The following is a 14,081-nucleotide window of genomic DNA, read 5'->3' on the forward strand; positions in this document are numbered from 1 at the left end:
ATTCTCCCACCCAATTTCTTCCTCTTTTCCATTATATCTTTACATATGCTCTCCACTCCCTCACAGATAACAGTATGGGTGTTAAATGTTTGGGCGTATGTCACCTGTTTCTCCTCAACATCACAAATCTATTAAACATATTTCAACAACTCAAACCAGTTCTGTCTGCAGATGATACAACCTTTGTTACCTCTGATCCAGATCCTGTAGACCTGAACAGTATAATTAAAATTGAACTCAAAAAGATTTCTGCTTGTATGATGACTAACACTCAACATTTATCACATGTGTATAAGACCTAATTAATCTAGCATCCAAAATGACAAATCTGAAATTAAAGATAATCCAATTTTTTAATATTTATCCAAAGAAGTCCATGATACAAGATCCAATGAATGACACCATGGCAGCATTCAGAATTTTGTATAATTTGCAGAAATCAAAGATGAACATTAGGGAAATGAACGAGTGTGTGTGAGAGTGTACTCACCTATTCGTACTCACCTATTTGTGGTTGCAGGGGTCGAGCCATATCTCCTGGCCCCGCCTCTTCACTGATTGCTACTAGGTCCTCTCTCTCCCTGTTCCATGAGCTTTATCATACCTCATCTTAAAACTACGTATGGTTCCTGCCTCAACTATGTCACTAGCCAGACTATCCCACTTCCCGGCAACTCTATGACTAAAGAAATGCTTCCTAACATCTCTGACTCATCCATTAACCTTTCTTCACAGGACACTCCACTTAGCTCTGGAACTAGAGTTGTTGCAAACCTCTGCACCTTCTCTAATTGCTTGATGTGCTTGACCAGGTGTGGGTTCCAAACTGGTGCTGCATACTCCAGTATCTGAGAGTGAGTGTGTCTGTGCACGTGCATGCGTGTGTTTGTTTCCGTCCATAATTTTATTTCTGATGCATCTTTTTAGAAGATTCAAAAGAAAATATTTTCTCACCCATAGAATTTATTTTTGGCCATTACAAATCTGTCAGAAAGATTTGCAGTGGCAAAAAAAAAAAAAAAAAAAAAAAAAAAAAAAAAACGTTCTCTGGCCCGTAATTCTTATTCTGCAGGATAAACAGATTAAGATGCTGTGAAATGGAAAATCTTTTAGGCCTTTTATGTTACAAAAAAATTACAAAAATGTTAACATGCTACAAAAATGTACAAATTGTGCTTTTGAACACACTGGTCAACTTCCATCAAGGTATTGGTAGGGTCACACCCCCTGTGGAGAATTTTTTTCTCAAAACCAGAAGTTCCCTGTATAGAGGGCTGTCTCTCTCACTCATTCCAACATCTGGAGATGAAGATTGAATGTACACCAAAACAACAGCTCAGCTTGAATGTGTTCATTACCAAGGAAGATTGCAAATTGATCATAGATCAGATAGTAGGAATAATAGTGAAATAGCTATGAGTCTGGTAGACTGGAACAATGAAATGAGCCAAAAATAGGATGTAAAAATGAGTGAAATTGCCGATGCATAAATATCGCTGTTGGGTTAAGTGTATTCTAACCTAACCACTCTGTAGTCTGACAAAATCACTAACCCGGCACCCTACAGGTCCCGATGATGCTGGATTAGTGATGGTCAACCTGTACAGCAGTGTACTGTATATTGTAAAAAAAAAAAAAAAAAAAAACAGAAAAGAGGAAATCAGCTCTAATATACATTATTTAGGTATGCATTCTAGTCAGAGAGCCCATCATAAGTCCGAGTCATCACTAAGTGAGGAGAAGCTGTACTGGTCCTCTTCTTGGGGTCTTGAACCAATTCCATTGTACATAAGTAGTTTTCCAAGGAATAGAAGAAGTCGAGACATCTAGTACCATCAATTGAAGGTTAAGAAATAGTTTCTCGATGCTCTACTTACATACCTTGTTTGATGATAGTAGCTGATGCAACCTTGTCATGAGACAGAGGCAAGAGTAACCATGTGACTTCATCAGGGAAACAATTCAGGTCAGTATTAGGGGTCATTTATCTGTTATTTACTTACAAAAGACCCAAACACAGTGGTACTTCGAGTTTCGAACAGCTCCCAACTCGAACAATTATGTAAGTGTGCTTTTGTAAATGTATTTTTGGGGGTCTGAAATGGACTAATCTAATTTACATTATTCCTTATGGAGTATACCTGGAGAGGGTTCCGGGGGTCAACGCCCCTGCGGCCTAGTCTGTGATCAGGCCTCATGGTGGATCAGGGCATGATCAATCAGGCTGTTACTGTAGGCTGCATGCAAACTGACATACGAGCCACAACCCAGCTGGTCAGGTACTGACTTTAGGTGCTTGTCCAGTGCCTGCTTGAACAAATTCATTCCATAATGGCACTCGAACAGCCTTCTGGAATTAATTAAGTTCATAACTCGAGGTACCACCGTATAGTCAATCTAGTGTATAATATTTTCTTGGGTACATTTTATTTGCATTTTGCACCACAATAATTTTGGCCTAGGTTCAGTTTCCAGTAAGCATTTCATATTTGCTTGAGTGAAAGGTCTTTTTTATTATTATTATTATCACACTGGCCGATTCCCACCAAGGCAGGGTGGCCCGAAAAAGAAAAACTTTCACCATCATTCACTCCATCACTGTCTTGCCAGAAGGGTGCTTTACACTACAGTTTTTAAACTGCAACATTAACACCCCTCCTTCAGAGTGCAGGCACTGTACTTCCCACCTCCAGGACTCAAGTCCGGCCTGCCGGTTTCCCTGAACCCCTTCATAAATGTTACTTTGCTCACACTCCAACAGCACGTCAAGTATTAAAAACCATTTGTCTCCATTCACTCCTATCAAACACGCTCACGCATGCCTGCTGGAAGTCCAAGCCCCTCGCACACAAAACCTCCTTTACCCCCTCCCTCCAACCTTTCCTAGGCCGACCCCTGCCCCGCCTTCCTTCCACTACAGACTGATACACTCTTGAAGTCACTCTGTTTCGCTCCATTCTCTCTACATGTCTGAACCACCTCAACAACCCTTCCTCAGCCCTCTGGACAACAGTTTTGGTAATCCCGCACCTCCTCCTAACTTCCAAACTACAAATTCTCTGCATTATATTCACACCACACATTGCCCTCAGACATGACATCTCCACTGCCTCCAGCCTTCTCCTCGCTGCAACATTCATCACCAATGCTTCACACCCATATAAGAGCGTTGGTAAAACTACACTCTCATACATTCCCCTCTTTGCCTCCAAGGACAAAGTTCTTTGTCTCCACAGACTCCTAAGTGCACCACTCAACCTTTTCCCCTCATCAATTCTATGATTCACCTCATCTTTCACAGACCCATCCGCTGACACGTCCACTCCCAAATATCTGAATACATTCACCTCCTCCATACTCTCTCCCTCCAATCTGATATCCAATCTTTCATCACCTAATCTTTTTGTTATCCTCATAACCTTACTCTTTCCTGTATTCACTTTTAATTTTCTTCTTTTGCACATCCTACCAAATTCATCCACCAATCTCTGCAACTTCTCTTCAGAATCTCCCAAGAGCACAGTGTCATCAGCAAAGAGCAACTGTGACAACTCCCACTTTATGTGTGATTCTTTATCTTTTAACTCCACGCCTCTTGCCAAGACCCTCGCATTTACTTCTCTTACAACCCCATCTATAAATATATTAAACAACCACGGTGACATCACACATCCTTGTCTAAGGCCTACTTTTACTGGGAAATAATTTCCCTCTTTCCTACATACTCTAACTTGAGCCTCACTATCCTCGTAAAAACTCTTCACTGCTTTCAGTAACCTACCTCCTACACCATACACCTGCAACATCTGCCACACTGCCCCCCTATCCACCCTGTCATACGCCTTTTCCAAATCCATAAATACCACAAAGACCTCTTCAGCCTTATCTAAATACTGTTCACTTATGTGTTTCACTGTAAACACCTGGTCCACACACCCCCTACCTTACCTAAAGCCTCCTTGTTCATCTGCTATCCTATTCTCCGTCTTACTCTTAATTCTTTCAATAATAACTCTACCATACACTTTACCAGGTATACTCAACAGACTTATCCCCCTATAATTTTTGCACTCTCTTTTGTCCCCTTTGCATTTATACAAAGGAACTATGCATGCTCTCTGCCAATCCCTAGGTACCTTACCCTCTTCCATACATACACAGAACACTTAACTCTGATATTAACCCTCCCCTCAAACATCTCCTTGCCAACCTCAACAGAACACATGACCATAACACAAGGCACAGATCACTCTTTGATGTTCCTCGTGTCCATCTCACGCTATGCAAAAACTTAATGCACATAAAAGGCCCTAAAATCTGGAATTCATTATCTGTAAATATAAAAGAAACACTACCTGTTTATAAATTCAAGTCTCTTCTCAAAGATCACTTACTCACCCAAAACCAAATAAATACTGAATAACTGAACCTTATAAATTGTATATCTTAAATGTTTCTCACAATTATATCACATAAATGTTAAACCTAAGACCCAATCTAACTTTGTTATTTTTTAAATACACTACCTAACAGAATACTCCATTCGACTGAATGTACAGCAATGCATGCAACCATATGACCTGTCTTTGTAATACTCATTTGTGCTTTATTGTTATCTGTTTACAATAGTGTTTTATCATTGATTACATCATTGCTTAGTTAATCTTAAGTTAATTTTAAGCCAGCCCGTAATGCTATGCATACAAGTGGCTTTGGCATGCTGCTCTTACCTGTATTTTTTTGTACCTCTGTATGTATGCTCAAATTACTAAATAAAATAAATAAATAAATAAATAAATTGCACCAGCCACTCCAAAACTATATCCCCACCTGCTTTTAACATTTCTATCTTTATCCCATCAATCCCGGCTGCCTTACCCCCTTTCATTTTACCTACTGCCTCACGAACTTCCCCCACACTCACAAATGGCTCTTCTTCACTCCTACAAGATGTTACTCCTCCTTGCCCTATACACAAAATCACAGCTTCCCTATCTTCAACAACATTTAAGAATTCCTCAAAATATTCCCTCCATCTTCCCAATACCTCTAACTCTCCATTTAATAACTCGCCTCTCCTATTTTTAAGTGACAAATCCATTTGTTCTCTAGGCTTCCTTAACTTGTTAATCTCACTCCAAAACTTTTTCTTATTTTCAACAAAATTTTTTGATAACATCTCACCCACTCTCTCATTTGCTCTCTTTTTACATTGCTTCACCACTCTCTTAACCTCTCTCTTTTTCTCCATATACTCTTCCCTCCTTGCATCACTTCTACTTTGTAAAAACTTCTCATATGCTAACTTTTTCTCCCTTACTACTCTCTTTACATCATCATTCCACCAATCGCTCCTCTTCCCTCCCGCACCCACTTTCCTGTAACCACAAACTTCTGCTGAACACTAACACTACATTTTTAAACCTACCCCATACCTCTTCGACCCCATTGCCTATGCTCTCATTAGCCCATCTATCCTCCAATAGCTGTTTATATCTTTCCCTAACTGCCTCCTCTTTTAGTTTATAAACCTTCATCTCTCTCTTCCCTGATGCTTCTATTCTCCTTGTATCCCATCTACGGTATGGTAGGTATAAATAATGTTTTGTCATTAGAATCCTATAGAATGACCTGGGTTACTGGTCTTCAGCTTAAAATTCATATACTGGCCATAAATAGAATGAGAAAAAATTTTGTATTTTTGTCTGGTTTGTCCCTGTGTCCTGAAAATATCGTCCTAAGATGCCTAGCTATTAATGTTATCTCTTCAGTGTGGTTTATAACAAGCATACTAACTTTTCCATAAGCTTCATGAGTTAGGCAGGGCTGAGACTTTTAGTATAGAAGAGCACCAGACGAGTTGTCCAATCACATCACAGGTGGACAAGTAAACCCTCGATTTAATGGGCATTATAATAAGGTGGAGCAGGTGGTCAGTAATGACATTGTGATGGTCTATAGCGATGTGACTGTTCTGCCATGATCATTACAACAGACATTTATGTACTTAACAAACTTTGTCCGTAGTTTCAAAAACCAATTAACCTAGCTGACTATGTCCCATAATTCCCAAGTCCATGAAATTGAAGGTTTACTGTACATATGTACATAATGAGAAAGTATAATCAAATTAATTCAGAAAGATCCAAAATGTGATACAGAAAACAGTGAGCCAAAATATGTATAGAGAACATGTATACACAATGGATTGTGTCATGATGAAAAAATGAAGATAAAAATATTATATTAAGTATTATGTGCATTTATATGGGACATTTAACACATTTAGAGGCTCAATCCTCTGTCCCCTAACATAAAATACAATGTAAAGAACAAACTGCATTCACATGTTTAAAAATCTATTCAATATATTTTAGTATATGCAGTATTAACTTCAAATAAAAAAAAAAGAGGGCTAAAAAACAAAAAGCTTAAATGAAGAGAAAAACAATGTCATGTTAGCAAGGTTGATTAAAATTTTGCAAGGTAGTTGAATTACCTGCTTTGCATTGATACGAGCATCATAATATGGCCGTGACTGCTCAACACATTTACCCAGTCTCTTGGCCAGGATGTCAATACGGTGGGTGGAGTCGGCAAGGAGTTGCCGGAATAACATGCGAGCTTCCTGTAAAATTAAAGTACCACAGTGAAGTTCTGTATTCAATAATACCTTTTGTTTATGCATTAACTAGTGTCATCATGAGAAAATTAATAAATGCTGTACTGTTTAACATAAAAACAGTATACTTACATCAAGATCAACTTCCAATTTGTTAATGGTATCGGTAGAGGTGTTGAGGCGTTCCAGTTCAACCTGACAAATATAAATATAGAGCAGATACTTCATATTTCAACTTGCATAAAATATATAACAATTATTAGAGAACATACATCAAGAAGCTTCAAAACCTACAAGAACAACTAGCTTTGGTATTGCAAGACCAACCAGGTAGAGTTCATAATACAAAGCTTTCCATAACAAAAATACTGTAAAATGTTTTCTTCCCTCTCAGTATTTTTTTCCTTTTATTATCTTCCCCTCTCCCTCCCTTCTCTTCCACCCCAAGTAAGGAAATTTCAAATAAATGCACTTCAATACATGCTCACGTTTGGCACCTGGTTTAGTCAAGTAGCCTCAATTACAAATTTAAAAAAATTAAGATTAAAATTATTTATTTCTAAAGAGCCATACAAATACAGTACATAGTTATACATTGACTCTTTCAGGGTCGGTACCGTTGTATCACGGCTCTGAAGCCAGTGTTGGTCCCACAGCACAAAGTCATGAGCAGAGTTCACTCAGTTAAGCTGTGAGCAGTAAATATGGGCCTAGACATGAGATAATGGGTATGTGGTAAGTGCACACCATATACTAAAAAAAAATCCTGCAGCACACAGTGCATGGGAAAAAAATCTGAGTGTTTTCTGGTTTAAAACAATGACTCTGTGGTATACTGTCGTATGGTTTTTATGATTGTATTTTCGGTTTCTTGGTCTCATTTGATGGACTGGAATATACATAGTGGAACCTTGGTTTTCGTCTGCCCTGGTTTTCGTTGAATTTGGTTTTCGACAATTTTTGTTGTCAAAATATTGTCCCAGTTTTCGTTCGTCACCTAGGTTTTCATCTGCCATACCGAATGTGTCCATTTGCCGAGCCCACACAAAGCATCCCATGCACGTATTCTGAGTCAGTCTGGCTTCTTTGTTTCTCGTTGAGTGAACATTACCTTGAGCATTCACACGAAACATTTCGCAATAATCCATTTTTTTTTTGTGCTTGTTTATTGATTTCGACTGCTAAATAAGCCACCATAGAGTCAAAGAAGGCAAGAAACACGATAGAATTCAATGGTGGTAGAGGGTGGTGGTGATGGTGGTAGAAGGTGGTAGTGGTAGAGGGTGGTAGTGGCAGTGATGGTGGTAGAGGGTGGTAGTGGCAGTGATGGTGGTAGAGGGTGGTAGTGGCAGTGATGGTGGTAGAGGGTGGTAGTGGCAGTGATGGTGGTAGAGGGTGGTAGTGGCAGTGATGGTGGTAGAGGGTGGTAGTGATGGTGGTAGAGGGTGGTAGTGATTGCGATGGTGGTAAAGGGTGGTAGTGATTGTGATGGTGGTAGAAGGTGGTAGTGATTGTGATGGTGGTAGAGGGTGGTAGTGGCAGTGATGGTGGTAAAGGGTGGTAGTGATTGTGATGGTGGTAGAGGGTGGTAGTGGTGGTTGTGATGGTGGTAGAGGGTGGTAGTGGTGGTTGTGATGGTGGTAGAGGGTGGTAGTGGTGGGTGTGATGGTGGTAGAGGGTGGTAGTGGTGGTTGTGATGGTGGTAGAGGGTGGTAGTGGTGGTTGTGATGGTGGTAGAGGGTGGTAGTGGTGGTTGCGATGGTGGTAGAGGGTGGTAGTGGTGGTTGTGATGGTGGTAGAGGGTGGTAGTGGTGGTTGTGATGGTGGTAGAGGGTGGTAGTGGTGGTTGTGATGGTGGTAGAGGGTGGTAGTGGTGGTTGTGATGGTGGTAGAGGGTGGTAGTGGTGGTTGTGATGGTGGTAGAGGGTGGTAGTGGTGGTTGTGATGGTGGTAGAGGGTGGTAGTGGTGGTTGTGATGGTGGTAGAGGTGGTTGTGATGGTGGTAGAGGGTGGTAGTGGTGGTTGTGATGGTGGTAGAGGGTGGTAGTGGTGGCTGTGATGGTGGTAGAGGGTGGTAGTGGTGGCTGTGATGGTGGTAGAGGGTGGTAGTGGTGGCTGTGATGGTGGTAGAGGGTGGTAGTGGTGGCTGTGATGGTGGTAGAGGGTGGTAGTGGTGGCTGTGATGGTGGTAGAGGGTGGTAGTGGTGGCTGTGATGGTGGTAGAGGGTGGTAGTGGTGGTTGTGATGGTGGTAGAGGGTGGTAGTGGTGGCTGTGATGGTGGTAGAGGGTGGTAGTGGTGGCTGTGATGGTGGTAGAGGGTGGTAGTGGTGGTTGTGATGGTGGTAGAGGGTGGTAGTGGTGGTTGTGATGGTGGTAGAGGGTGGTAGTGGTGGTTGTGATGGTGGTAGAGGGTGGTAGTGGTGGTTGTGATGGTGGTAGAGGGTGGTTGTGGTGGTTGTGATGGTGGTAGAGGGTGGTAGTGATGGTGGTAGAGGGTGGTAGTGATGGTGGTAGAGGGTGGTAGTGAAGGTGGTAGAGGGTGGTAGTGATGGTGGTAGTGATGGTGGTAGTGATGGTGGTAGAGGGTGGTAGTGATGGTGGTAGTGATGGTGGTAGTGATGGTGGTAGTGATGGTGGTAGTGATGGTGGTAGTGATGGTGGTAGTGATGGTGGTAGTGATGGTGGTAGAGGGTGGTAGTGATGGTGGTAGAGGGTGGTAGTGATGGTGGTAGAGGGTGGTAGTGATGGTGGTAGAGATAACCTCTCCTCCCACTCCTTTCCTCGCCATCTTCCATATGCCAACAAGTCTTCAATGGAGGTAAAAGTGATTTAAATGTTCATTTATCCATTTCACTAGTGCTTTATATTTATTTCTCACTGTTTTCTGTATGTAAAATTATAGTTTTTCTCATTAAAATGTATTTTTTGTTAATATTTTTGGGTGTCTGGAACGGATTAATTAGATTTACATTATTTTTGAGGGAAATATTGCTTTTGTTTTTGTCGAATTTGGTTTTCATCGGACTCTCTGGAACGAATTAAAAGTGAAAACAAAGGTTCCACTGTATTACAGAAAGAGATGAATTTCAATGGTTTTTAGGGCTGAAAGTAGCTTGAAATTGAGATCAGAGTAGTAAAAATATTTGATTTTTGCTGATATTCCAGGATACACAAATGACATCACTTGTCCAATACATGTCCAACTGGCCAGTCTAACATGCATTTAGGAATGCACCGACATTATTTATGCAATTATTACAATAATGCAGTAGTCTGCATAACAGTAATCTTTTATTTTTTGTGTTAATAAAAATTAAAAAATAGAAAGCAAGTGTAATATAAGAAGGGCCTGAAGACATGACTAATGAACAGAGAAAATGCTATTTTAGTGCCAGGAATGTCTGCACCATTCACTCTAGACCCTATTTTGAAACCGGCATTCCTTGAATTTTGTATGAAATTGGCCAAATTACCAATTTCTGATCACATTATTGAGTAGTTTAAATAGTTGAATAAGATAAGATAAGATAAGATAAGATTTCGTTCGGATTTTTAACCCCGGAGGGTTAGCCACCCAGGATAACCCAAGAAAGTCAGTGCGTCATCGAGGACTGTCTAACTTATTTCCATTGGGGTCCTTAATCTTGTCCCCCAGGATGCGACCCACACCAGTCGACTAACACCCAGGTACCTATTTGCTGCTAGGTGAACAGGACAATAGGTGTAAGGAAACGTGTCGGAATTTCCACCCGCCGGGAATCGAACCCGGGCCCTCCGTGTGTGAAGCGGGAGCTTTAGCCACCAGACCACCGGGCCACCACAATAGGCAGTTTCTTGTGCTCAATCAATAGACTGGAAGACATACTAGTGAAATAGCTACAAATTTGGTCAACTGGAACAATGGAATTGTCCTAAAATCGGACTCAAAGTCTACAAAATCAGCGATGTGTAAATACAGCTGACAGCAAAATTCGCAAAAAGTGTAATTTTGTCAGTTTTCCATCAAATTTTGTAATTTTTGTTTTATAACCTTCAGAAAGGATTCTCTACCATTTTATAAAGAAAAAGTAACTTTTTTTTTTTTTTTTTTTTAAATTTTGTGACCCTGAGAACAAGTTTGAGAGGAGGGGTCATGACCGTGAAAGGGTTAAAATGATTACATATTGAGCTTCATATTATACTAATATAATTAGATACAATACACATAAGGATCTTGAGAAAGTCATTAATTTTGCAAATGCATTTCCAGCAAACTAATCATAAGGTTTACTAACTGCTGAATTCTAGCCCTAGAATAAAATTTTAGTATACCTTGGGTATACTAAAATTTATTCAGGTAGTCTGGGTAATTTATGTGCTGTATGTTACTCCTGAGTGTGTTTTGGCAATAATTTATAGTGTAAATCAAATAGTTAAGTGGATACTGCCATGGAGATAGTGTTATGTTGTGCAACTGGGAAACAACCTAGCAAAACCAATATAACCTTACATAACCCAATGGAAATAAGTCACTTTATCTGACTTTGGGTTGGCCTAGGTAATCTACACTATGTATAATAATTGTACTTATGTGTAGTTGTACCTGTACTTACTTAACATAATTCAATATAAGCTAATGTAATAGAACCTAACTTAGTCATCAGCAGAGATGAGCTGGTGTCTTTGTTTATGCTCATTGTGATTATCGAGATGTGTCAACTGAATCGATACAAACTGCTGATTGGTGAAGACTGCATTTGAGCCAAAGAAAAGCTATTATTTTTGCTAAAGCTCTTAAAATAAAATTTGCACAAGAAATAACTATTAACAAGCACTTTAGGTAGCTGGTATGTACAGAACAAATAATTTCCAAGTAGCTCCATCCAATAACAGCCATGGTTTGAGTTAGGTAATAGCATTTAAGAAACCCTTGCTGGTTTAACGAGTAATTGGATTAAAATAACAAAAATACGAGAAAACAATACTTTTATGTAAATTATACTAAACACTAGTGAAGGTATAATACCAAATTTTTTACCAATGCTGATACTGATACTCAATTTAAAAGTCTATTTCAATATCATCAAAATTACCCACTAATACTTTGGCACATATCTACCGAACCCTATAATAAAAAGTTAACATGACGTTATATATCATAATAAAAGGTATTATTTTAAAAGTTATTAATTTGTAAGGTAGAGGTAGAGAGCATTAATTTGCCTGGTGGCAAACGCTCTCGCTTCACACAGTGACGGTCCGAGTTCAATTCCCAGCGAAGTGGAAACATTATGTGTGTTTCCTGACACCAGTTGTCCATGTTCACCCATCAGTAAAATAGGTACTTGGGTATTAGTCAATTGGTATGGGTCGCATCCTGGGACAATTAACCTAATTTGCCCGAAGTGCTCTACATAACGAGCAGCTTTCTATATAGTAGTATGTCATTGATGTCAGCTAGGACTGTATACCTTGTACATGTACTTGTAGTAAATAGATACTAATTACTATTATTATTATCATTAAGTGTTGTTGTTGTGACGGACCTGGATCCTGGGGTCTGGAGTCTCGTCCACCTCACTACTCAAGTTATCACTGTTGACCCTCTGTCTGGGCTGGTCACTCAGGTCTACCTCCTCCATCATGCACTGCTCCGCCGCCAACCTCAACCACACCCCATTAAACCCACCAATTTACACCCATTCCTAACTTAAATAAGCCACCACCGACACTCCTATTTTGACAATTTTCGTCTGCAGAGAGAGACAGTATAGACGTATAAACTCTCTCCTCCAACACTATTATAATAAAATTATATCTCATAAAAAGGGTAATAATGAGGAACAAAATAGCATCACGTTAACACAGTCAGTGTTGTATTGGATGCCACCTGTCATGTTTAACTCATTTATTTAACGTAATAATTTGATTGACAAGAGTATTAAACTGTAACCAAAAATTAATTGTACCTGACGTTGACACAGTAGTTATTACCCCAGTATGTATTAAATAACTTTATGAAGTGTTTGTTAAAAATACTACTGTTGATTCGTTGCATTATGTGTTTACTCATGATGGGAGCGGTCAGGATCACCTGAGAAACTCAATTTTATGATTCAAATTCTAATTCAAATTCATATTTTTATTTCTATTCATGCGGTACAAAAATAATGTAGTTCACATGTAATAAAACATTGTTAGGCACAAAAGAAAGCCACTAGTATGCATTACGTTTCGGGTAAACTAATCCTAATTGTTAAAGACTACTTTAGAATTAAAAATAGACTATCAAGAAGGATGTCTAACGTAATTAACTATACTTATATGCACAATAAGAAAGGTAACTAATGTACAAATGGTCCAGTTTTAAAAGTATGACTTATTATTTCTGGGTTATCCCAGGTTCTCTACACATATGCTGCTATGTATGATAATTCTATGTAACTGTATTTGTGTATACCTGAATAAACTTACTTATTGGTTTCTTGGAGTGATTGAAGAGATAGTGAAGATAGTGAAGATACAACAAGTTACTTACACTAGAAATATAATGTTACAGTATAATTAATTTTCTATGAAAGTTTGAGGAAGACTGGATACATCATTAAAATAAATGACAAAATTTAATTAAGTAAATATTAAATTATACTCATGAACAAAAATTAAGGTCAGTGTTCACTTAAGTAACTTAATGTTACTAAGGAACCACAAGCGCTCCCAGTAATTGAGGTGTTTTATCTCTGTTATGCGTGCCGTGAAGGTTCTCTGTACATTTTCTAGGTCAGCAATTTCACCTGCCTTGAAAGGTGCTGTTAGTGTGCAGCAATATTCCAGCCTAGATAGAACAAGTGACCTGAAGAGTGTCATCATGGGCTTGGCCTCCCTAGTTTTGAAGGTTCTCATTATCCATCCTGTCATTTTTCTAGCAGATGCGATTGATACAATGTTATGGTCCTTGTAGGTGAGATCCTCCAACATGATCACTCCCAGGTCTTTGACATTGGTGTTTTGCTCTATTTTGTAGCCAGAATTTGTTTTGTACTCTGATGAAGATTTAATTTCCTCGTGTTTACCATATCTGAGTAATTGAAATTTCTCATCGTTGAACTTCATATTGTTTTCTGCAGCCCACTGAAAGATTCGGTTGATGTCCGCCTGGAGCCTTGCAGTGTCTGCAATGGAAGACACTGTCATGCAGATTCGGGTGTCATCTGCGAAGGAAGACACGGTGCTGTGGCTGCCATCCTTGTCTATGTCGGATATGAGGATGAGGAACAAGATGGGAGCGAGTACTGTGCCTTGTGGAACAGAGCTTTTCACCATAGCTGCCTCAGACTTTACTCTGTTGACGACTACTCTCTGTGCTCTGTTAGTGAGGAAATTATAGATCCATCGACCGACTTTTCCTGTTATTCCTTTAGCACGCATTTTGTGCGCTATTACGCCATGGTCACACTTGTCGAAGGCTTTTGCAAAGTC

At 39.5% G+C, this 14,081-nt stretch overlaps 1 protein-coding gene across 4 annotated transcripts in view; it reads right to left on the reverse strand.

Moving 5' to 3' along the window:
* LOC128692877 (angiomotin) overlaps positions 1–12,384 on the reverse strand; it is a 144,999-nt gene extending 132,615 nt beyond the window's left edge. For all 4 annotated transcript variants that reach the window (XM_070092164.1, XM_070092162.1, XM_070092165.1 and 1 more), the window contains exons 1-3: positions 12,149–12,384; positions 6,755–6,817; positions 6,500–6,628 (exon numbers count right to left, since the gene is read on the reverse strand). In XM_070092164.1, the coding sequence (XP_069948265.1) occupies positions 6,500–6,628; positions 6,755–6,817; positions 12,149–12,247 (291 nt within the window). In that variant the 5' untranslated portion in view covers positions 12,248–12,384. The remainder of the gene's footprint in view (positions 1–6,499; positions 6,629–6,754; positions 6,818–12,148) is intronic.
* Between the last annotated feature and the right edge of the window lie 1,697 nt (positions 12,385–14,081).

The sequence above is a fragment of the Cherax quadricarinatus genome, chromosome 38 (genome assembly GCF_038502225.1).
Source record: "Cherax quadricarinatus isolate ZL_2023a chromosome 38, ASM3850222v1, whole genome shotgun sequence".
Lineage (NCBI taxonomy): Eukaryota > Metazoa > Arthropoda > Malacostraca > Decapoda > Parastacidae > Cherax > Cherax quadricarinatus.